This window comes from Plecotus auritus, assembly GCF_963455305.1.
Source record: "Plecotus auritus genome assembly, chromosome: 7".
Lineage (NCBI taxonomy): Eukaryota > Metazoa > Chordata > Mammalia > Chiroptera > Vespertilionidae > Plecotus > Plecotus auritus.
Genome location: NC_137774.1, coordinates 72,619,835 through 72,646,047, shown reverse-complemented (window position 1 = coordinate 72,646,047; position 26,213 = coordinate 72,619,835). Strand labels below are relative to the sequence as shown.

At 41.0% G+C, this 26,213-nt stretch overlaps 1 protein-coding gene across 5 annotated transcripts in view; it reads left to right on the top strand.

Moving 5' to 3' along the window:
• The window catches only part of CREBBP (CREB binding lysine acetyltransferase), a 158,396-nt gene that overhangs the window by 105,249 nt on the left and 26,934 nt on the right, over positions 1-26,213 (top strand). For all 5 annotated transcript variants that reach the window (XM_080680087.1, XM_080680091.1, XM_080680090.1 and 2 more), the window contains 7 exons: positions 294-482; positions 2,219-2,620; positions 7,766-7,945; positions 15,710-15,899; positions 20,090-20,208; positions 22,151-22,390; positions 23,822-23,910. In XM_080680087.1, coding sequence (XP_080536213.1) covers positions 294-482; positions 2,219-2,620; positions 7,766-7,945; positions 15,710-15,899; positions 20,090-20,208; positions 22,151-22,390; positions 23,822-23,910 — 1,409 coding nt within the window. The remainder of the gene's footprint in view (positions 1-293; positions 483-2,218; positions 2,621-7,765; positions 7,946-15,709; positions 15,900-20,089; positions 20,209-22,150; positions 22,391-23,821; positions 23,911-26,213) is intronic.

Here is a 26,213-nt window from a genome sequence, read left to right as displayed (position 1 = left end):
TGACTCCTAGAGCTTACTCTCCTGCCGCTGCTTTCTAAATGCTTCATAGAACTCAGAAAAAATACCTTGAACTTTAAATTATAGCATGCTATTGATTTCTATCCAGAGGACAATCTGAAGCCCACTCATTAGATACTTCGCATGAGAAAGCTGGCGAAGTGCCTCGGTCTTAGTGAGTGATCTTTCTTTTCCCAAGAGGGAGGGAGGATTTGAAGATGTCCGTCTCTTCTACTTTATCTTAAATACTTTGGCTTTTGTCCTCTGAATTCTCAATGATGCTTGTTGTCTTTTAGATGGCCATTTCTCCTTCCCGAATGCCTCAGCCTCCAAACATGATGGGTGCACATGCCAACAACATGATGGCCCAGGCGCCCACACAGAACCAGTTCCTGCCTCAGAACCAGTTCCCTTCATCCAGTGGGGCAATGAGTGTGAACAATGTAGGCATGGGGCAGCCAGCGGCCCAGACAGGCGTGTCACAGGTACCGTTTGCCTTTGGGCCACCTACATTGATACAGCCCCAGCTTCCTACTGACCTGAGCATGTCTTTTTTCATGGAAATTAGAATTCTAGACTACACATTTGATTTTTATCTTTTAGCATCTCTTGATACTGTCCTTATTTTATCCTGTCATTTTTACCTTGTTTGGAATGACTCTTAACATCTTGGGGTGAACTTCATATAAAACTAGAGTGGTTTGTGGTTTTTTGATTTGTGTGCTTTTGCATTTTGATTTTTGTTGTTGTCTTTTTCTTGGTTTTTACTTGTGTCTTTTAAATTCTAAGTTTCATATGCAAATCATGAGAGACACTGAATTTTAAAAAGTGAGTAAGGAAGGGCCCCATGAGTTCACTGCTAATGATTTTTGGTTTGTGTATCTTGTTACCTGTCCCTGAACTATCCAGCTGAAGTCAGGCTAACTGGATCAGTTGCGTAGTTATCCTTTTATTCAATGTGTTTTTACTTATTCAGTCTAAAGTTGTAGAGAACTATTTTCCATTCATTTTACTGCCTTTTTTTTTTAATATATCTTTTTATTGATTTCAGGGAGGAAGGGGAGAGGGAAAGAGAACTAGAAACATCAGTGATGAGAGAGAATCATTGATCGGCTGCCTCCTGCACCACCCCCTGGGGATCGAGCCTGCAACCCGGGCATGTGCCCTGACCAGGAATCAAATAGTGACCTCCTGGTTCATAGGTCTTTGCTCGACCACTGAGCCACTGTGCCCGGGCATTTATTCTGTATTTTTTGTTTTATTCAGAAGCATGCCTTGGTTGCAGGCTCCTCCCTCCCTAGCCTAGGCCCTCACCAGGACATGTACAGGAGGCAACCAATCGAAGTGTTTCTCTCCATTTTACTGCCTTTTTAAAACCCTTTTGTTGTTATAGTATAGTAGTGTTGCTGTATGAATATGTACATGCATTTAAAATAGGCCAAACCTTCCTCTAAAATATGGAGTTCGTGTTTTAATTTTTTAACATGAAGTAATATTGAATAAAAGTAATTGACTATTCTAAATTTACTCTCTAAATGCCTATTCATTAATTCTTAATTTCCATAACATGTCATTGCTCTAGAACAGGGGTCAGCAAATATGTCCTGTAAATATTTTTTACTTTGTGGGCCATACATAGACTCTTTGTCTTAACTATTAACCTCCACCATTGTGGGAGAAAATCACAGCCATGTTCATTCCTACACAAATGAATGGACGTGCTATGTTTCAATAAAACTTTACTACAGACATAGGCAGCTAACTGGGTTTGGCCACAGGCAGTAGTTTTTAGCCCTTGTTCTAGATCAGTGATTTGGAATCACTTTTTCAAGGTCTACAGATACTCTGAAGCATGTCCTCAGCAGAGATCACTGCACTGAAACTTCTTTTTTTTTAAGATAAATATCTTTTCTGTTGGTCTTAGCTGTAGGTGGATATTATGGAGCATGAAGCTAGTAAGCTGAGTGAACATGTTTGTTTAAACCAGAAATTTCGACAGTTATATAAATCAAAATAGAAGAAACATAGCATTAACTTTATTGGAAAGTACACATTATAAGTGTACCACTAGATAGATTTTTGCAAATGGAACATGCTCCTGAAACCAGCAGGCCTCTTCAAGAAACCATGATTAGATTTTCACACATTTAAATTCTTCAAAGTTTTTGCCACATTTCCAAATAGGGGACGTAATTTTAACATACTCTGTTTCCTCTGTTAGGGACAGGTGCCTGGTGCTGCTCTTCCTAACCCTCTGAACATGCTTGGGTCCCAGCTGCCTTGTCCACCAGTGACACAATCACCATTGCACCAGACGCCACCTCCTGCTTCCACAGCCGCTGGCATGCCATCTCTACAGCATCCAACAGCACCTGTGATGACTCCTCCCCAGCCAGCAGCTCCCACCCAGCCATTGACTCCTGTGTCGTCTTCCGGGCAGACTCCTACCCCAACTCCTGGCTCAGTGCCCAGTGCTAGTCAAGCCCAGAGCACTCCTACAGTCCAGGCAGCAGCCCAGGTGACCCCGCAGCCTCAGACCCCAGTTCAGCCCCCATCTGTGGCCACCCCTCAGTCATCACAGCAGCAGCCAACGCCTGTGCACACCCAGCCTCCTGGCACACCGGTAAGCCTTTCTGTCATCTTTGTTCTGAGACTCTTAATGAGAACTTTCCCATAAATAATTCTGTCGTGATGACCCTGGCTGTTGGTTGAAGTGTCATCCCTATGCTTGTGGCTTCAATCTCCAGTAAGGGCATATACAAAAAAACAACCAGTGAATCCATGAATAAGTGGAACAAAAAATCGATGTCTCTCTCTTTTACTCCACTCCTTTCTCTCTCTCTCTCTCTCTTTCTCTCTCTCTCAAATCAGTAAAAAAATTTTTTTTTTTAATTCTGCTATGAAGTTGTTATACAATCTTGGTGCCACCCCAAAAAGTAACTGAAAGGCCGTGTTTGGCGGGACATGACTTATTATCATGCTTACTTATATGAGTTTGCAAAAATCAGCAATTCTAAAGAAATAATACGTGAGTCCTCTGTAGAATTTTTAGACTACCTCTATTTATTTTTTTTTAATTTAATAAATCTTTATTGTTCAGATTATTACAATTGTTCCTCTTTTTTCCCCCCATAGCTCCCCTCCACCCGGTTCCCACCCCACCCTCTGCCCTTACCTCCCCCCAACTGTCCTCATCCATAGGTGTACGATTTTTGTCCAGTCTCTTCCCGCACCCCCCACACCCCTTTCCCCCTGAGAATTGTCAGTCCACTCCCTTTCTATGCCCCTGATTCTATTATATTCACCAGTTTATTCTGTTCATCAGATTTTTTTATTCACTTGATTTTTAGATTCACTGTTGATAGATATGTATTACAAATGAAAGAAATGGAGGAAATTATGTATTAGTTGTTCATAATTTTTATCTTTACTTTTTTCTTCTTCTTCCTCTTCTTAAAGAATACCTTTCAGCACTTCATATTAAACTGGTTTGGTGTTGATGAACTCCTTTAGCTTTTTCTTATCTGTGAAGCTCTTTATCTGCCCTTCAATTCTGAATGATAGCTTTGCTGGATAGAGTAATCTTGGTTGTAGGTTCTTGCTATTCATCACTTTGAATATTTCTTGCCACTCCCTTCTGGCCTGCATAGTTTCTGTTGAGAAATCATCTGACAGTTGTATGGGTGCTCCCTTGTAGGTAATTAACTGTTTTTGTCTTGCTGCTCTTAATATTCTCTCTTTGTCTTTTGCCCTTGGCATTTTAATTATGATGTGTCTTGGTGTGGTCCTCTTTGATTTCCTTTTGTTTGGGATTCTGTGTGCTTCCTGGAGTTGTAAGTCTATTTCTTTCACCAGGTGGGGAAGTTTTCTGTCATTATTTCTTCAAATAGGTTTTCACTATCTCGCTCTCTCTCTTCTGGCACCCCCATAATTCGGATGTTGGTACGCTTGAAGTTGTCCCAGAGGCTCCTTACACTATCTTCATATTTTTGGATTCTTTTTTTTTTTTTCCGGCTGAGTGTTTTTTGCTTCTTTGTATTTCAACTCTTTGACTTGATTCTTGTGCTCCTCTAGTCTGCTGTTAGGTCTCTGTATAATATTTTTTATTTCAGTCAGTGTATGTTTAATTTCTAGTTGGTCCTTTTTCATATCCTCGAGGGTGTCACTAAATTTATCGGCCTTTTCTAGGAAATTCTTGAAAAGCCTTATAACCGTGGTTTTGAACTATATATCCAGTAGTTTGCTTTCCTCCATTTCTTTCTTTTGTGATCTGTTTCTTTGTCTCCACATTTTTGCTGCTTCCCTGAGTTGGTAGAGTAGTTTTGTGTGGTAGGTGTCCTCTAGGGCCCAGTGGCTCAGCCTCCCCAGTTACCTGAGGTGGACACTCTTGGTGCACCCCTTTGTGGGCTGTGTGCACAGTCTTGTTGAAGTTAAGCTTTGACTGTTGTTGGTATCACTGGGAGGAATTGACCTCCAGGCTAATTGGCTGTGAGGATCAGCTGTGTCTACACTGGGAGAACTTCTGTGCTGGAGACACTCTAATGAGACAAGACTTGCAAAATTGCAAAAGCCTCTGTGCTCAGCTTAGATGGGGTGGAGTTTCAGGGCAGAGCAGACAGCCTTGGTTTCCCGTCAGCCCTGCCCTATGAGGCCCCTGGGTCTCAGTTTCCCTCGGTAATCGCTCCAAGCATCTCTGAGAGAAAGCTGCCCTCGAGTTTCGCCCGCTGCCATACAATACAGTCCAGTTTCTCCCCAAATGAGTCGGGGTTCCCAGATTCTCGCCCGGAACTGGAGTTCAACGCAGTCGGGAGCTTCTGTCTCCCTCCTGCTTTAGAAAACCAGCCGCGCACTCAGGCTCCCATGCATTCAGCAGTCAGTCCTCTCTGCGCGCGCCTCCAGACCTCTACCTTCCGCAGCTCCCAAGTCTCAGTGTGCTTTCTTTTTCCTGACAGTCCAGATTCCCCCCGAATGAGTCTGGTTTCCCAGCGTCTCGCCCGGGACTGGAGTTCATTGCAGTTGGGAGTTTCCTTCTCCCTCCCACTTTAGAAAGCCAGCCAAGCACTCGGCCACCCGTGCACACAGCCGCCCGTCCTCTCCGCGTGCGAGCCTCCGTACCTCAGCCTTTTGTAGCTCCTCTGAGTCTCAATGTGCTTTCCTCTTTTTTTCTAGTTGTAGAATTTCCACTCAGCCAGCTTTCCTGTGGTTCTGGATGGTGTCTGTTTTGTCTTTTAGTTGTAGTTTTGATATTGTTGTGCGAGGCAGCAGTTAAGTGTTTACCTATGCCGCCATCTTGGTTTCTCTCAGACTGCCTTTGTTTTTAAGAGCAGTCTGTTTCCCATTATCTGTCCTAGATCAGGGGTGGGCAAACTTTTTGACTCGAGGACCATAATGGGTTCTTAAACTGGACTGGAGGGCCGGAACAAAAGCATGGATGGAGTGTTCGTGTGAACTAATATAAATTCAAAGTAAAGGAGCAGAGGGGAGAGCAAGAGAACCCTCCGCTCTTTCGGCTCCACAGGCCGGATAGAACCGGCCCGCGGGCCGTAGTTTGCCCACAGCTGGTCCTAGATTTATGTCTTCTGAGTTTTGGTAGTTTTTCTCCTAACATTTAAGGATGTGGTCATGTTCTTGATTATATATGCTTTGACCTTGCCTATCAGCCTTGTTTTCAGTCTGCAAGCCTTTTCTTTTTTATGACAACTTGGCAGATCCAAGTTAGTACTCCCTGTGGCTCAAATCTTCCCAGTCCTTCGTGGACCTGCTGGAGGTGCCCAGTCTGGGTGGCTCTCCTAGGCTGGGTTGCCCCACTGACCCAGGGACCTAAGGCTGCCCTCTTGTTGCCTCACCTCCCTCCCCAGTTATCACTAAAATCAATCTTAATATCCATTTTCTTATCAGTCTAACTTAGAAACCCCTCTCCCCCTGAAATACATTAACTTTTCTTCTTAGGGACTGAAGGTATTTATTAAATGTCAAAATTAATCTCAACAACAATCCCAAGATAGCATTACTATTTCTATTTCTCCAAAGCCTTTCTAATTTTATGTTATCTTTTGTTGGTTTACTTTAAACTACCTTGGATAAGGCTTTGAAAATTTATAATTCCTTTAGTGGTTCCTTCTCTTAATGTTTGCCTATTTCTCTGCCACATCCCAACACTGTTCCTGCAGTTAACAAGCTAATTTTATATTCTTGTTTCATATAGGTACTTTATTCCTCCTCCTACATATATACTTATCTTCTACCTAATAAAAGAGTCATATGCAAATTGACCATCACTCCAACACAAGATGGCTGCCCCCCATGTGGTCAAAGATGGCTGCCCCCATGTGGACACAAGATGGCCACCACAAGATGGCCAGCAGGGGAGGGCAGTTGGGAGGGACCAGGTCTGAAAGGGAGGGCAGTTGTGGGCAATCAGGCCAGCAGGGGAGGGCAGTTGGGAAGGACCAGGCCTGCGAGGGAGGGCAGTTGGGGGTGATCAAGCCTGCAGGGGAGGGCAGTTATGGGTGACCAGGCTGGCAGAGGAGGGAAGTTGGGGGCAACCAGGCCTGCAGGGAAGGGCAGTTAGGGGTGACTAGGCCTGCAAGGGAGGGCAGTTAGGGGCAAACAGGCTGGCAGGGGAATGGTTAGGGGGTGATCAGGCTGTCAGGCAGAAGCAGTTAGGGGCAATCAGGAAGGCAGGCAGGTGAGCAGTTGGGAGCCAACAGTCCTGGATTGTTGGGAGCCAGCAGTCCTACTGGGATTGGGCCTAAATGGGCAGTCAGACATCCCTCTAGGGCTCCCAGATTGGAGAGTGTGCAGGCTGGGCTGAGGGACACACACCCCCATGCACGAATTTTATGCACCGGGCCTCTAGTATATATATAAAGGGCTTATATACTAAGTGTCCCTCCTATCGTGAGACCAGTCGCTATGATGCACAGTGACCACCAGGTTGCAGACACTCAACACAGTGACTTGGCAGCATTGGTTCTCGGGTGACGCACCCCGAAACCAGAGAGGAGGGAGCCCAATTCCTCACAGGGCCACGCGATACCACCTTTGGCCATGGGTTATGTTGTTGCTGGGGAACCATCGGCCCCAAATCTGGTTTACTGCACACTTGTGTTTGCATTCCACACCCTGTATGTACAACAGCAACTTTGCAGAGTACCCTCTCACACTCCAGGACCCCTTGTGGGGGGATGTCGGAGAGCTGGTTTTGGCCCGATCCCCACAGGCCAGGCTGAGGGACCCCACCTGCCAGAGGGACCCTGCTCATTCCGCAGACGCCAGGGAGGGACTGCGGGTGGTTGGCTCCAGGTTGTGGTCTGTCTAGCCCAGTCCCATCCTGCCGGCCACCTTCTAATTAATTTCCTTTCAATGTGCACGAATCTGTGCACCGGGTCACGAGTATATTTATAATTCCGCTTTTAATCATAAACATTGATGATATTGCTGGAAGGAATTAATTTTAAAATAGAGGGTTCTTTCTATGGCTTAGGTAGAAAAATTGCAGGAAATAATTTCATACCCACATGTAGAAAGCTCTACTCTTCCATCTCTGTATATTTAGCAAGAAATCAATTGTGTTTCTGCCTGATGTTGTCTTCCTCTAGAACTCCTATTTGAACTTTTGTTCTTCAATTCTCTCAAATAGGGATGCTTATTAGGTTAGTATTGAGAAATGTTAACACAAAACTGTATATTGGATGACCAGCAGCAGAGTTTAAGATCATAGATATTGTTTTGTTAACAGAGATAAATGATTGTGGTTTTTCTACAGCTTTCCCAGGCAGCAGCCAGCATTGAGAACAGGGTACCCACTCCATCATCAGTGGCCAGTGCTGAAACCAACTCCCAGCAGCCAGGACCAGAAATACCAATGCTGGAAATGAAGACTGAGGTCAAGACCGAGGACACTGAGCCAGATGCCAGTGAATCCAAGGGGGAGCCTGCGTCTGCGGTAGGTGCCAGGGATCCATCATGGATGTACCTGCCTTTGTTTTTTTGGTGTGTCTTTTTGTTAGTTTGTTTTGTTAATCCTCATTTGAGGATATTTTCCCCATTGAGGTGGGTTTTTTTGTTTGTTTTTTTTTAGAGAGAGAGAGTGAAAAGGAGGGGGAGAGACAAAGAGAAACATCTATGTGAGAGACTTGTTGATTGGTTGCCTCCAGCATGCCGCAACCAAGGCTGTGATCAAGCCTTATGTGCCCTTGACCAGAATCACACCTTGACCCTTCAGCTGGCCAGGGCCTTGCTTTTTGTTTTAATATCCTCTTTAATCTACTTGCTACTCAAACCCATAATCAAAAACAGATTGGTTATTTATTTTTAGATATAGGTATGGGTTTTTTTTGTCTTGTTTTTTGCTTGTTCGTTTTTTTGCCAGAAATGAAGAGCACTAGCTTATATTTTACTTTATTTTTTTTAAATGCAAAGCTTGGGGTTGGGGGAGGGCATTGAGGGGATAAGAACACATATGTAGATTAAATTATATGAACTAACAAAAAAATGCAAAGCTTGAGAAAATACTGTTTTTGAAAACCAGTGTTTTCCAAACAGAAATTGTAAAAATAATCTTTTAAAGATTTCCTTTTAAAGAGCCCTAGCTGGTTTGGCTCAGCGGATAGAGCGTTGATCTGTGGACTGAAGGATCCCTCCCAGGTTTGATTCCGGTCAAGGGCATATGCCTGAGTTGCGGGCTCAATCCCCAGTTGGGGGTATGCAGGAGGCAGCCAATCAATGATTCTCTCTCATCATTGATGTTTCCATCTATCTCTCCCTCTCCCTTCCTCTCTGAAATCAATAAAAGTATTTTAAATAAATAAATAAAGATATCTGTGTATTCTTCCCCTCTCCATTCTTCTACCCCCTCCCTTTTGGCAACTGTCAGCTTATTCTGTATATCTATGGGTCTGTTTGTGTTTTATTTTTTCATTTATTTTTTTTTTAGATTCATGTATAAGTGAGATCATACTGTATTTGTTCTTGTCTGACTTATTTCACTTAGCATAATAACCTATAGGTTCATCCATGTTGTCAGAAATGGTAAGATATCATTCTTTTTTATTGTATGTGTGTATATATATAACACACATATATATGTCAAATCTTTATCCATTTATCTCTTTATGGACATCTGGGTTACTTCCATATCTTAGTTCTTGAAAATAATTCTGCAGGGAACATACAGGGGCATATACTTTTTTGAATTAGTGTTTATGATTTCTTTAAATAAATTGCTGGATCGTATGTTAGCTCTGTTATTTATTTATTTATTTATTTATTTATTAATTATGTAACTAGTATGTCCAGCTTTATGAATTTGAATATACAATATGAGGTGATATGCTTTTAAATATATATCTATATCTAAATTATGTCTTCCTATTATTCTTTTCCATAGCATTTTTTTAAATCTTTATTGTTCAGATTATTACAGTTGTTCCTCTTTTTTCCCCCCATAGCTCCCCTTCACCCGGTTCCCACCCCCCGCCATGCCCTTACCCCCCCCCCACTGTCCTCATCTATAGGTGTATGATTTTTGTCCAGTCTCTTCCCGCACCCCCCACACCCCTTCCCCTCAAGGATTGTCAGTCCACTCCCTTTCTATACCCCTGATTCTATTATATTCACCTGCTTATTCTGTTCATCAGATTTTTTATTCACTTGATTTTTAGATTCACTTGATAGATATGTATTTGTTGTTCATAATTTTTATCTTTACCTTTTTCTTTTTTTTCCTCTTCTTACAGAATACCTTTCAGCATTGCATATTAAATTGGTTTGGCGGTGATGAACTCCTTTAGCTTTTTCTTATCTGTGAAGCTCTTTATCTGCCCTTCAATTCTGAATGATAGCTTTGCTGGGTAGAGTAATCTTGGTTGTAGGTTCTTGCTATTCATTACTTTGAATATTTCTTGCCACTCCCTTCTGGCCTGCATAGTTTCTGTTGAGATATCATCTGACAGTCGTATGGGTGCTCCCTTGTGGGTAACTAACTGTTTTTCTCTTGCGGCTTTTAATATTCTCTCTTTGTCTTTTGCTCTTGGCATTTTAATTATTATGTGTCTTGGTGTGGTCCTCTTTGGATTCCTTTTGTTTGGGGTTCTGTGTGCTTTCTGGGCTTGTAAGTCTATTTCTTTCACCAGGTGGGGGAAGTTTTCTGTCATTATTTCTTTAAATATATTTTTAGTATCTTGCTCTCTCTCTTCTTCTGGCACCCACATAATTTGGATGTTGGTACGCTTGAGGTTGTCCCAGAGGCTCCTTACACTATCTTCATATTTTTGGATTCTTTTTTCTTTTTGCTTTTCCCATTGAGTGTCTTTTGCTTCTTTGTATTTCAAATCTTTGACTTGATTCTTGCGATCCTCTTGTCTGCTGTTGGATCTTTGTGTATTATTTTTTATTTCAGTCAGTGTATGTTTAATTTCTAGTTGGTCCTTTTTCATATCCTCGAGGGTCTCGCTAAATTTATCAGCCTTTTCTAGAAAATTCTTGAAAATCCTTATAACCGTGGTTTTGAACTCTATATCCAGTAGTTTGCTTTCCTCCATTTCTTTCTTTTGTGACCTGTGTTTCTTTGTCTCCATGTTTTGGCTGCTTCCCTGAGTTGATAGAGTGGCTTTGTGTGGTAGGTGTCCTCTAGGGCCCAGTGGCTCAGCCTCCCCAGTTACCTGAGGTCGACACTCTTGGTGCACCCCTTTGTGGGCTGTGTGCACAGTCTTGTTGTAGTTAAGCTTTGACTGTTGTTGGTATCACTGGGAGGAATTGACCTCCAGGCCAATTAGCTGTGAGGATCAGCTGTGTCTACAATGGGCTATTAAGAGTCCTTTGTAGTTCCATATAAATTTTAGGATTAGTTCTGATGCTGAGAAGAATGCCATTGGTATTTTGATGCCATTGTTGTCTTCTGTGCTGTTGTCTTCTGTGCCATTGGTGTCTTCTGTGCAGGAGACACCCTTATGGGGCAAGACTTGCTTCAGTGGGGCTTTGGGGCTCACTTAGTCTGCCCCTTGATTGTGTCCCTTATGGATCTGAGGAGTTGTAATCTGGATGGTCCTACTTTGACCCCTGGGTACACTGGCTCTTGGATTTCCAAGGAGGTGCTAATTTAGCCTCTGCCTGAGGCCACCCAGCAGGAGCTACAGAGAGATCTGCAGATTCCTCTTCTTTGTTTGGGTTTTGGAGGTGCCCAGATGAGGCCCAGCTGTGAAGCAGTGCAAGCTGCTGTGGGGCCTTGGGCCTTCTTTTGGATGTTCTGGGTCTTTCTGACTCAGCTGCAGTTTCCTAGGTAAGTTTAGATGTCAAAGGACCAGGCCATTCATATGCAAAAGCCTCTGCGCTCAGCTTGGATGGGGTGGAGTCTCAGGGCTGAGCATATAGCAATGGCTTCCTGTCAGCCCTGCCCTAAGAGGCCCCGGGTTTCAGTGTCCCTTGGTAATCGCTGCAAGCACCTCTGAGAGAAAGCCGCCCTTGAGTTTTGCCCGCTGCCAGACAGTCCAGTTTTTCCCCGTATGAGTCTGGGTCTCCAGAGTCTCACCCGGAACTGGAGTTCAGAGCAGTTGGGAGCTTGTGTCTCCCTGCTGATTGAAAAAGCCAGCCGCGTACTCAGTTGCCAGCCCTCTCAGCGCGCGTGCCTCTGTACCTCTGCACTTTACTTCCGCAGTTCCTCTGAGTCTCAGTGTGCTTTTCTCTTCCCTTCTAGTTGTAGAATTTCTACTTAGCCAGCCTTCCTGTGGTTCTGGATGATGTCCATTTTGTCTTTTAGTTGTAGTTTTGAAGTGGTTGTGCATGGCATCAAGTTCAGGTGTTTACCTATGCTGCCATCTTGGTTTTTCTTCGGTAGCTCTGTTTTTAAATTTTTTTTTTTTTTTTTGAGGAATCTCCACACTGTTTCTTATAGTGACTGCACTAATTTATAATCCTACCAACAGTGTACAATGGTTCCCTTTTCTCCACATCCTCACCAATACTTGTTGTTTGTTGATTTATTGATAGTAACCATCTGACAGATATGAAGTGATATCTCATTGTGGTTTTAGTTTGCATTTTCCTGGCAATTAGTGATGTTGAGCATTTTTTCATGTCTCTTGGCCATCTTTATGTCCTCTTTAGAGAAGTGGCTACTCAGGTTCTCTTCCCATTTTTAAATTGGACTACTTGTTTTTTCTTAGTTTTTCTTTTATATCACTTGCTGGAGAAGGTATATCCAAAAAGATATTGGTAAGATCTATAGTGAAGAGTATACTGCCTATGTTTTCTTCTAGGGGTTTTATGGTTTCAGGTATAACATTTAAGTTTTTAATCCATTTTGAGTTTATTTTTATATATGATGTAAGAAAGTAGTCCAATTTCATAGTTTTGTCAGCACCACTTATTGAAGAGACTGTCTTTTCCCAATTGTATATCCTTGCCTCCTTTGTCATAGATTAATTGACCTTATAAGCAAGGAATTTTTTCTGTATTCTCTATTCTATTCCATGAGTCTATATATTTTTTTATGCCAGTATCATACTGTTTTAATTATTGTAGCTTTGTAGTATAGTTCGATATTAGGGAGCATAATACTTCCTACTTTGTTCTTTCTCAAGATTTCTTTGGCTATTAAGAGTCCTTTGTAGTTCCATATAAATTTTAGGATTAGTTCTGATGCTGAGAAGAATGCCATTGGTATTTTGATAGGGATTGCATAGGATCTGTATATTATTTTTAGGTAGCAGGGACATTTTAGCAATTAATTCTTTCCATCTATGAGCAAGATATATCCTTCCATTTATTTGTATCTTGTTCAGTTACTTTCTTTGGTGTCTTACAGTTTTCAGGTCTTTTACCTCTTTGGGTAAATTTAATCCTAGATATTGGGAATAAAAGGAGACATATGTAATACTTTCATCAATAAATATTTTTAAAAATTTATTCCTAGATATTTAATACTTTTTTTAATTTATTGATTTTTAGAGAGTGAGAAAGAGACAGACAGAAACAGAGACATGGATTCGTTGTTACACTTATCTGTGCATTCATTACTTGCTGCTTATATGTGCCCTGACCAGGGATTGAACCTCAACCTTGGTATATTAGGACAATGCTCTAACCAACAAAGCTATCTGGCCAGGGTGGTGTTTTACACTTTTTGATGCTGTTGTAAGTGGGATAGTTTTCTTAATATCTTCTTCTGATCATTATTTTAGTATATAGAATTCTGAACAGATTTCTGCATATTGATTCTGTGTCCTGCAACTTTGCTGATGTCATTTATTAGTTCTCACTAGGGGCTCAGTGCACGAATTTGTGCACCCTGAAAGGAACTGTGGGCTGCGAGGCTGCGGTGGGCACAGGGATGGGTCTCGGCCCATCCTCAGCACCCTCGCCCAGCCCCTCCCGCAGTGACCTCTGGTCTCCTGTCTGTGGCAGCCCCGCTCACACCGCTGCTGTTCCTATGCACTGACGTTGCCAGCCCCACTCACGCCCTCTGACGGCGCGGAGCGATTTGGGCTGGCACCAGCAGTGGGTGCGAGCAGGGCCGGCACCGTCAGCAGGTGCAAGTGGTGGCTGCTATCCCGATCCCCCCTCAGGAGCTGGGGGAGGTGGAGAAGCCCTCAGGGGTGATCAGGGCCGGCAGCCACCACTCGCACCCACTGACAGCGCTCGCACCTGGGACCAGCGTCGTCAGCGGGTGCAAACGGGGCCGACACCGGCTGTGGGTGTGAGAGGTGGCTGCTAGCCCCAATTGCCCCTCAGGAGCAGAGGGAGGGGGAGAAGCCCTGAGAGAAGTTCGGGTGCAGGCAGCAGGTGTGAGTGCCAGGCGGGACGACGTTGCGCAAGAGCAAAGAATTTTCAGTAACCACCAGAGGCTGCCCCAATGACAGCAACCGGCACCTCACCTTGGTCCGGCACCCTCACTCACCTGCTTCACCATCCCACTACGGCCAACATCGCCATGTTCCACGCGCACCCCCTGGTGGTCAGCGCACATCATAGCTTGTTCGATTGTTCCACCGTTCTATTTGCATATTAGCTTTTTATTATAGAGGACAGTTGAGTTTTACTTATTTTTCCCATTTGGATGCCTTTTATTTGTCTTGCCTGATTGCTGTAGCTAGGACTTCCCATATAATTTCGAATAGAAGTAGTGGTAATGGACATCCTTGTCTTGTTCCTGGTCTTAGATAAAAGTCCAGGACCAGATGGCATCTGCCAAACATTCAAAGAAGAATTAAACCTGTCCTTAAACTGTTTTTTTTTAATTGAACAGGAAGGAATACTCCCAAACTCATTTTATGAAGCCAGCATTACCCTGATACCAAAAGCAGATAAAAAGACGTTACAAAAAAAGGAAATTACGAAATTACAGGCCAGTATTTTTTTAACATAGATGCAAAAATTCTCAACAAAATTTTAGCAAGCCAGATTCAACAATATATTAAAAGGACTATACACCATGATCAAGTGGGATTTATCCCAGGGATGGAAGGATGCTTCAACATTCATTAATGTGATACATCACATTAACAAAATAAAGGATAAAAACCATATGATCATCTCAGTAGATTCAGAAAAGGCATTTGACAAAATTTAACATCCTTTTATGATATAAACTCTTCAGTAAAGTAAATTTAGAAGGAATATCTGAACTTTATAAAGACAATATATGACAAACCCACAATTAATAAACTCAGTGGTAAAAAGGTTTGTATTTTAAATGTTTGAATCATTCAGCAACTTTTTCATTGCCATTTTTTATTCATTTATAGTCCGCAGAGTTAGATTACACAAGGGGTTTATTCATTTACTAATTAAACTGGCAGAAGTTGAAAACTAGCAGACTGTGAGCTGAATCCAATCTATATTAAGTGTTTTGTTAGGCTCACATGATATTTTTTAAAATGGGAAATTATAAATTAAACTTGAGATTTTTGGATTTTCTTGAAAATGATAAGCTCTGTTAGCACTGTTCTTCAAGTCCTCTCTGGCAGCAGTCTGGATGGGAACACCAGCATGGCCTTTAGAGGGGACATGGGCTCTCCAGTTTGCCAGAGTCTCCACAATTTCCTGCTATCTCACACCTCATCTTCTTGTTGCATTCACTTACTTTACTTGCCTGGCCTTCTGAGCAATTTGGTGTTTTGTTTTTTTAAATATGTTTTTATTGATTTTAGAGAGGAAGGTAGAGGGGGAGAGAGAGAGAAACATCAGTGATGAAAGAGAATCACTGATCAGCTGCCTCCTGCACACCCCCACTGGGGATCAAGCCTGCACCCCAGGCATGTGGCCTAACTAGTAACCAAACTGTGACCTCCTGGTTCACAGGTTGACGCTCAACCACTGAGTCACGCTGGCTGGGCTGAACAATTTGGTTTTTGAACTCTGCCCCAATTTTCCAGGAAATTTTTGTTCCGAACTAGAAAAATCTATATGTAAAACTACTGAGCGGGTGATGGTAGATATGTATATATGCAATATTTTAAGTACTCCAGCATATAAAATCTTAAAAATTAGTACATAATTGTACTGGTACTATCTTAAAGCAACTCAACTGACACCAAATGCTCTATTCCTTCTTGTGGGAGGGAAAGGAATGATAAATGCAGCTGTAACTAGGAGAAGGTTTTAACAAACCCATAGATTTTTAAGAGCTTTCCAGTAACTCTGAGTTAGAATATAGGTTTTTGATATTTATGTATCATTATTTATAATTTTGTGGGTTTTTTTTTTTTTCAAGATGATGGAGGAAGATCTACAAGGATCTTCTCAAGTTAAAGAAGAATCAGACACAACAGAGCAGAAATCAGAACCAATGGAAGTGGATGAAAAGAAGCCAGAAGTAAAAGTAGAAGCTAAAGAGGAAGAAGAGAGCACCGCTAATGGTGCCGCTTCCCAGTCAGCATCTCCTTCGCAGCCACGGAAAAAAAGTAAGTTGTGTTTTCTTGAACTTATTGAACTGTGCTGCTCTGCCATTGTTTTGTGATTCCACATTATGGGTTAAAAGCTAAAGCAGAAATAGAATTGCATCTCCCCCTTTATCTGTTTTGCCTGCTATTCTCCAAGTAGAAAAAGTAGTGACACCAAACTGGACTCCTCCCTAAGATCCCACAGGTTCATGGCTTAATAAGAAACAAGCCTTGGCTCTAGGGGGCAGTTCAGGGGCACACAGCTATCTTCTGAGATGTCCTGGCTGTGGGAGAGTTCAAATTGCATTTGAGTCCTTGAGCACGCCAAGGATCTTGGGCTTTACTCGGCAAGACATGAACAACCACTGACAGATTCAAGCAGGAAAATGACCGAAAGCCATTGTATGGGGGAAAATATCACCATGGCAGGACACATGTAGGAACTTGTAGGTGTTTGCTGCTATAGATAAGTGCCCAAAGTAACAAATGGGTGGAGTGGGACTCCGTGACCTAGTGCAGTAGGAGTGGGTGGGGGGCAAGTAAGTGAAGATGCTTTGGGTTGCGAGCTGTGTGGGGTGAGCCAGCCTCACAATGGATGTGATTTTTATTTGTTTCTTGGTTTTTTTTTTTGTTTTTTTGTTTTTTTGTGTTTTTTTTTTTATGTGATTTTAAAAAATCACTTTGAGAGGTGTCTAAAAAGTTAAGAAGGTAGCAGGGTGTCAGAAAATTGTCAGGTGACCCTTGGAAATGTGAGGACAGGACTCATGAAGTTCAGGCCTGCAGGTGCTACATTTGGGAAAGATGGCAGAGAAATGTTAGTGTCTATTGCTATACAGTTTTGCTGCTGGAAGGGGGCCCTGGAGATTATGGAGTACAGCAGTTCTCAAATTTTTGGTCTTAGAACTCTGTGTACTCTAAAAATTGAGGACCCCAAAGAGTTTTTGTCTGTATGGATTATGTATTGCTATCTACTCTATTAGAAATTAATGCTGTTGGCTCATTTTGGAATTTTGAAAATATTTAGTTCATTTAAAAATAAATCTATTACCTAACACCCATAAATAACACATTTTATGAAAAATAACTTTTCCAAAACAATTAATAACTAGTATAGTGCCATTGTTTTTTACAATTTTTTGGCTCAAAGACAAAATGAACACAGCTGCATTCTCATATCTGATTTGCCCCTGCTTGTACTTTGTTGTATTACGTTGTTTGATTGCAGTACATGAAGTCCCATTCCAGATAGATAGTTGATAAAGGGAAGAATAACAGCCTTTTTAAATAATTGTGATTTTCTTTTTGTGGTACTACTACAACATTCAACAAGTGGAAGTTTCTTAAAGATTAGTTGTAGTGTGAAATATGAATCCTTAGCACTGAATTTTTCAAACTCTGACCTTAGAGTCCATTTGTCTGTTTTGTACTTTGAATTGATCCTTTGCCCTTTCATGATTTTCTTTATAACATGATCCTTTGGTCATCTGGAAATTTGGTTCAATGAATTATGCAGATCTTCCTAATGTTAGCATACTTCACTATACAATAATTTTAAAAATCACATTCATTAACATCACTATGAATCTCTTAAAAAAAGTTTTTTAAATTTCAACAAGATATCAAGCTCATGTGATAGATACAAATTTTTCAAATTCTAATTTTTTATGAGAGTCCAGATTTTATCTCTGGCAAAAAATACTATCAATTGCCCTTGAAATAACTCCCACTTTGTTCATTTTTGAGAAAATGTCTGCCGCATACCCACATCTGAATAACTATAGCTTGTCTATCAGTCATTCCAGTTTTATGTGTTTCATTAAAAAAAGAAGCAATGACTTCAGCTCTCAACACTCGCACAAGTGCTTTCTCTCAAGACAAGCACTGCATGCAGTAGAAGTGCCTTATACCAACCCCCCCCCCTTTTTTTTCATATAGGGTAAAAGACGTGTAGCCAAGGGTTGAGGTTTAACAAAAGTAATAATTTTAACTGCTTCAGCAATAATACTCTTAAGTGCAGCTGGCATTTTCCCCTGTGTGTGCACAGTGGCAGCAAGGATCATAGTGACTACTAAGTCAGGTTTGGTGAGGCTGCTGCCATGCTAGAAATTTTACTCTCCCCTGTTAGTGCCCCATCTGTGTGAAGGTTAACACGACATAAAAGGCAAATAACAACTTAGTGTTGTTATGAAAGTTGTTTTATATTACGTAAATAAATTTGATTTCACAGACTCCTAGAAAGGCCTGAAACAGTGCTGGAACTTTCTCTGCTCTCCATTACGGTGTTCACCAGCCAAATGCAGCTCCTGAGTACTTAAGATGTGACAAGTGTGACTAAAGAATTGAATTTTAAATTTTATTTAATATTAATTCATTTAGCTTTAAGTTAGCCACATATGTCTGGCAGCTCCCATATTAGCACAGTGCTCCTCATGGTACCCATCGTCCATGCTTCGAGGATTACTGATGTGGTACACCCTGCTGATTGTATGGAAAAAGCACACCATACTCATTAGTAGCAGAGAACTTATTTCAAATAAAGACAGGAATTTGAAAATACATTTTCCTCTGCATAAGTGTTAAACAATGTGTGGTGAAGGCAGCTGTATACCAAAATCAGCTGTATGTAAGCCATGTCATTTTGATGCCTTTAAGGAGATGATGAGGTCTGGAGCAGGGTCAGCAAACTTATCCTGTAAAGAGCCAGGCAGTAAATAATTTAGGCTTTGTGTGTCATAAGGTCTCTGTTGCAACTACTCATCTACATTGTAGGAAACAAATGTTGTTTGATGAGACAACATCTCAGCAAATCAGCACACTTGTGTTCTAATAAATTTTTATTTTGGAGACTAGAATTTGATGTATAATTTTCACATATCAGGAAATATTTTTTTTTTTCCCAACCATTAAAAATGAAAATTATTCTTAGCTCACAGGCCTTCAGATTTGGCCTATGGGTCAGAGTTTGCTGTCCTCTAGTTTAGAAGAATGGAAAAACTCTTGATTAACTTAAAAATTACTTTCTTAGAAAGTTATTCAAAGAAAACAATAGAAGAAAGGGAGTTCGCTGAAAGCAGGATGCACTTGTTTCCAATGGGAATGTTTGCTGGAGAGCGCTGAACTGAGATAATCCATATGCTCGCTGATCTCCAGCAGCTGTCCCAGGTCTAAAGCATCCAGGTGTTCCTTTTCCACAGGAGGTCAGTCAGGACACATGGGCAGTCCCTGGCTCCAATGGCAATAAACTTCGGGAAACTTCTCAGGGCCATGATTTTCATCTCTCAATATACTTGATGTATGCCACTTCCCAACTAGAACTTTAAATGTTTATGGTATATTAATCTGATTTTTAAATTATAGTTTACCACATGTCAGTTCTAGAGAGTCTTTTTAAAATATAAAAGAAAAGAGAGAAAACATATTATCACTTATAACCCAAGTCATCGGAACTCCTCTGACGTATTTGCCTCTTATTGGTCAGTTTCCTAGGCATAGGATGTGTGTGAGCAAGGTGGGGTTGTAACACACTCACTGCTGCCTGACCTGCTGCTTGCCTTCAGAGGCTATTGTGCACATTTCCCCGTGTCATTAGAACTCATTTGGGTTTCATGTGAATGTATCATCTTGAATGTATCTGGCAGCCACTGTTTATCCTTGGATTGGTGACAACAGAAAATATAGTAGGAAATGCAATAGCTGAGAGATTGGAGAAATGGGCATTGGTAAATGTGGGAGAGAAGTATAGAACTTTTGGGGAAAATACTTATTTTTATAGCTCTGTTACTGTGTACGTTTGTGAGGTTGTAGTACAAAACCATTTGTCTCAGGTGGTCTGAGTTTACTTTAGGCAAGAAAGGTCCCTTCCACTGTTTGATCAATGAAGCAGATTTGGGAGTGAGCTTCACTTTCTGTTCCAACAGTTTTAATGTTGAAATTTCTCACTAAAGAGCAAACTTAGTGTGGTATTATGCCTCATGACATGTGTGCAGTTTTTGGAAACACCAATATTACTATTATTTCAGAAACCCTGGATTTGTAGCTTTAGAATGTCTGTGGACTCTGCTGAATGAGAACCCTAGTAAGCTTCAGTGCCGGGAGGGAGATGACTCAGACCTTCTCAGAAACCGCCAGACTTTCATTTGAAGTGTCATAAAGGAAGGGTCTGGGTGCCTTGTAAATAGTGTTGTTTTTTTCCTTATGCTTTCCAACTACAGTCTTTAAGCCGGAGGAATTGCGCCAGGCTCTTATGCCAACCCTAGAAGCGCTATATCGACAGGATCCAGAGTCCTTACCTTTTCGCCAGCCTGTAGATCCCCAGCTCCTAGGAATTCCTGTAAGTTCATATAGTAAAAATATAATTTTACCAGTGTAACTCATGATTATCCATGTTCTATTTCTTAAAATTGGATAAAATAACAACCTTGTTTTGTAGATTTTTCTCAAACTATTTAAAAAAGTTTCCTGCCAAAACAGTAATGCACCTTCTTACTAAAATGTGTTTCCCACCTGTTTTGTGAAGCCTCGGGGTCCATGGAAAGGTTAGGGTGTTTGAGAGGGGACTGTGCACTGGGCTTACCACCCACTTGCTGTGGTTCACAGCTTCTGGCGACTCACTTTATATTTGGGGTTTTATGTAAGACTTTGTCTAAAAAATGAACTTAAAGAATTGGTGAACATCCTATATAATAAAAGGCTAATATGCAAATCAACTGAACAGTGGAACAACTGGTCGCTATGATGCACACTGACCACCAGGGAGCAGACGTTCAATGCAGGAGCTGACCCCTGGTGGTCAGTGCACTCCCACAGGGGGAGCACCGCTCAGCCAGAAGCCCTGAGCCTGGCTCACAGCTGGCAAGCTCTGCGGCAGTGCTAAGAATGTCCGCTCCCTGGACTTAAGCCATCAGTCGGACATCCCCCAGGGCTCCCGGACTGTGAGAGGGTGCACGCCGGGCTGAGGGAACTCTCCTGAGTGCACGAATTCCGTGCACCGGGCCTCTAGTCAACTATAAAACACATGGGCCTCTCATTTTGCTATCCCATGGCAAAGGCCATGGTGACCCAACAGATTCTTTTAAGCAGTGTTACTGTTTTTGTTTTCAATTTTCATGTTTATCTTGGAATTTCATTTTGCTTGGTAGGACCAAGAGTGAATCTCTAGAAAAACATACTGTCTGATAAATTTGCTTACCATTGTAATTCAGTGCATGAAAATTCTTATTTTTAAAATCTTAAACAGCACTTTTTTTTTTTTATCCTCTCCTGAGGACATGTTTTTATTGATTCTTAGGGAGAGGGAAACATTGATGTGAGAGAAACATCAATCAGTTTCCTCCCATATGCACCCTGACTGGGGATCGAGCCCTTAACCTTCTAGTATATAGGATGATGCTTCAGTCAACTGAGCCCTGCCAGGGCTAAACAGCATCTTTTAGTAAACAGTTCTTTTGAATTTTTTTTCTTTAACTTTGCCTATTAAGGAATTTGATCACATTTGAAAATGTTAATTTTAGATAGTAAAATCAGAGGAAGATCAGAGGTTATTTTGTTTTCAGTTCTTATTTCTTAATGTTGGAAACAGAAGTTGTTCTGGTACTTTCTATTTTATTTTAAGATAAGGCTGGCATTTGGAATTTGGGGTATCCACTAGATTGAGACCGTTTTGTCTTTTTTTTTTCCCCATTTCACAAGATTTATTTTTACATTATTTTAACATTTTGAACTTTTTCCAAATTATCCAAATGATGTTGGATCCCAGGAGACTTTTTAAAATCGTGTTGAGATTGTTCTAAATGAATTTAAGAGCTAACTATAAACTTCAGCTATCTATTAGAAATAAAAAATGTGATAATGCCATTACAGAAAGAATTAAACAATTCTTAAATTGATATACTTCACACAAACTACAATTGCTAAATTATAAATGAAATCATAAACATGCATTTTCCAACAGAATAATTGTGTGCACAAAATGATTTCAACAATGAAATTACATTATAAAACATTCATAATTTTGAGGCATGTTTACCTTATGGGAAATTATGGCTTTTACGATTTGAGTGATTCTATAAAATCATTGGTGATCTTCATTGGTGTCTTTTTTTTTTAAATTTCTTTATTGATTAAGGTGTTAAATATGTGTCCTTATTCCCCCATTACCCCCCCCCATCCCCCCTACTCATGCCCTCACCCCCCTTTTGTCTGTGTCCATTGGTTAGGCTTATATGCATGCATACAAGTCCTTTGGTTGATATCTCCCCCATTTTGTCTTTAAGGATTACTTTGACATTGTGAAGAACCCCATGGACCTTTCCACCATCAAGCGAAAGTTAGACACAGGGCAGTACCAAGAACCTTGGCAGTACGTGGATGATGTCTGGCTGATGTTCAACAATGCCTGGCTCTATAATCGCAAGACGTCTCGGGTCTATAAGTTTTGCAGTAAACTGGCAGAGGTCTTTGAACAAGAAATTGACCCTGTTATGCAGTCCCTTGGATATTGTTGTGGACGCAAGGTACAGTTTAAACTGTTTCTGGACAATGAACTTTCCCAGTTAGTCCAACAGTATGGTAGACTCAACATTTTGGCCACACATGTGTGCTGGGAAGTACCCAGATGAAGTAAAACAATTGACTACTTGGAGCAATATAATGGATGGTCACAGCTAGAGGGGCTTTTGGGAGAAGGCCTTGGGTTAAGCATTTCTGGCTGCCCCTGTGTGCATTCACTATCAATAATATATGTCTCCTTTTTTAAAAAATTTATTAATTTTAAAGAGACAGAGGGAGAGAGAGGCATCGATTTGTTGTTCCAATCAGGGGAAGGCAATGCCCCATCACACCTCTGCTGCTGCCACTGCTGGCAGCGCAAGCCTCAGCCGGCCCTGGTTACCTGAGCCTCGGGCAGCCCTGGGCGGATGGGCAGCAGCCATCATCCGAGGCTTGCCTGTGCCTCGAGACAGCCCTGGGTGGCTGCGGGGCTGAAGGGACTGGGGGGCTCCAGAGGCAGGTGAGCGGAACGGGCCCGGCCTTGCTGCATCTGCCGCCCCGTGGGGCTGAGGGGACTGGGCACCGCCATCTTTGAGGCCATGGCAGTCAATTAGCATATTCCCTCCTTATTGGCTGTGGTCACTGCCATCTTTAAGGGCGGGGCAGCAATTAGCATGTTCCCCCTTATTGGCTGTGGGTGCCACCATCTTTTGCAATGGTGTGAGGGTCATTTAGCATATTCCCTCTTTATTAGATAGGATATATATTGATTTCAGAGAGGAAGGGAGAAGAAAGAGATAGAAACGTCCTATATAATAAAAGGCTAATATGCAAATCAAATGGTGGAACGACTGGTCACTATTACACGCACTGACCACCAGGGGACAGATGCTCAACGCAGAAGCTGACACCTGGTGGCCAGTGCACACCCACAGGTGGAGCGCTGCTCAGCCAGAAGCCAGCTTCATGACTGGCAAATGCAACGGCGGTGGCAGGAGCCTCTCCCTGTGGGGAACAGGCCTAAGCCTTCAGTCAAGAGAGGGCCCAGGCCCAGCTGAAGGGCCTCCCTCCCCTCCGAATGCATGAATTTCATGCATCAGGCCTCTAGTCGATGAGAGTCATTGATTGGCTGCCTACTGCACGCCCCCTTCTGGGGATCGAGCCAGCAACCCGGGCATGTGCCCTTGACTAGAATCGAACCTGGGACCTTTCAGTCTGTAGGCCCATGCTCTATCCACTGAGCCAAACCAGCTAGGGCTATAATATATGTCTCTTAAACACTAATTATTTTGCATTGTATCAAAAAATATCTTTAAATAGCTAAAAATTGTTAGGAAACTATCCAGTGTACTAACAGAAGTAATTTACTAGTTGAATCTGACCCTCCATAGTTGACTAGAACTTTACATGACAATAAACAGGTTATATTTTTAGTATTTTCTCCTTTGTTTTTGCAGTATGAGTTTTCCCCACAGACTTTGTGCTGCTACGGGAAGCAACTGTGTACAATTCCTCGAGATGCAGCCTACTACAGCTATCAGAATAGGTAAGCATTGAGCAGCTTCCTGAACTACAGAACAAAGGTCTTAGGGCAAGGCATGTTTGTCTGCTTATAGCCCAGGTACATATCTTTCCTGAAGTTCCAATGAAAGGAGCCACAATTTCAGTGTTTCTTGGTCACTCAGATAGGTTCACAGTCTTAATTTTAAGGAATGCTTTTACAGTATAAAAATTTAAGCTCACAGTTGCTTGCTGCACTACCTGGATCAGGTACATTCTTTCTTGAGTCATGGTCTAGATTCTAAAAAGTAACCGTATAAGAAAGAGTCTGGAGTTGAGAATAACTCTAAAAAAGATTGACCTGCCTTTTTCAAGATACTAATAAAGTTGAAACATTGTTTTTACTATTCCTGTGTAAATACTTGTCTAGATAATTTGGCCTGGACAGTCTGATGGAAAGACTTGCATTAGTGCTAATTGATTGGAAAAAATAAAACCATAGTCTTTTTGTTTTTAATTAGTTGCACAATACAGAATGACATTTAGAGTTTTTATTAAGTTTTTAAAAAACTTCCCTATTATAAGATGGCCATTTCAGGTTTTTCAAGTGGTAGGTATGCTCGAGAAATATTTGCCATTCTCTTCAAATGTTGATGGCTTACAAAGAATATATCCCCTATCTTAAGTAAAGGGGAAATGAAAATATTATTATTTTATTGGGGATTGTTTTGAAAATTAAGCTATTTGCATTCATTGTTTTAAGTGGCCTCATGTTGCTATAGCATGAGGGCATTATGTCTTGAAGCACAGGTTGTAAATCTTGGTCAGATTTAGTTACATTGCCTCCATTTTATGACTTGACAATTAGATTCTTTGTGACCACAAAGAAGCTTCATGCCTAATCTTCATCTTTAGTTTCAAATATTAAATGTCAACATTAGGACTTGTGATGTTTTAACTATTTTGATCTTGTTTGCTTAGTAATAACTTACGTTCTAATATTTTGAAGAAGATAAGTAGAGAGGTTTTTGTTATTTGTTTAGGGGTACATGCACAGACTTTGAATAATTTGGAATTTTGAAATTATTTTTCTTCCAATTTATGTTTTTAAATTATTTTAATTTTAAATATATATATATATATATAACCATATTCAATATTATTAATGACTTTCATCAAAATTATACTTTAAAAAACTTTTGACCTAAAAATGTTTCCAATAAAGGTTTCTAAGCCTTGCCTAGCTCACTTTGGAATTTAATTTCTGTCTTAGCTTGCCCTTCTATCAATAGAAGCATTTTAAGACAAAGTTTGAAATGATACATAGCCCTTTTTTAATGGAATCTCTCCTATACTGACAAGTGTTGTGGAAGTTCTGATCCATCCGTTTACAATCTTAGCTTAGTAATCTTCAGCACATTCCATAATGTATATGTATCAAGCTTAACCACCTTCTTGTTTGTGATATGGGCACAGTAACACCTTCCCTGACCATCTCAGTTATCAGTCTTTAATGAAATAATGAATAGGAATTCACTTTGGAAACTTATATGCCAAGCAAAATAAAATTATGAAATTTTAAGAGAATAGGTTAAAATTAACTATACCCTGAAAAACACCCTTGCTGCTAGGTGCCAGTTTGGGTATAGAAGGAAGAAAAGACAACAGATTGCTTGCCACCATCTCTGAAGTTTTGGGACCTTTTCATTATTGGTTTCATTGTGCCTGAGTCCTTTGAGACCCTGTCTTTGCTAATTTGCACAGATTTTGGCCATATTTAAGTTGAGAGCAAATAAGTTCATAATTTGATAGCATCAGGGTACACTACTTACCCATTGGAGGAAGTTATTGATGGGGAGTGCAAACAGGATTGTTTTGAAAGTTTTGAAATGTCCAATTGTATTTCTATATAAGTGTAGGAATACTACTTCTCAGCTTAATCTCATAAGATGTTCTTTCTAGAATACTGACCTTGAAGAGGTTAACATGTAATTCTAATAAAGCAGTAGTCTAATTCTGTGTTGGACATTTTAACTGCTTACATTTTTATTCTCAACTTTGACTATGAGCACTGTGCTGTTTTTATGAATTATTGTTTTGACACTTATAAATTGTTTGGGCACTGAAACAATAGACAATCCTAGAGACCATTTAAATAAGTGAAACTAATATATAAACTAGAGTGTGGTTACATTTCATCTGTTTCCATACTTTAAAAATTTGAAAGAAACTCATGTTGGGGAAGCTGTTTTATAGATTTTCCAATTATTATCTATAGGTAAGATAGATACTATCTATAGATATCCCTGTTATTTGTATATACTGATAATGGTACTTAAAACAATCTGC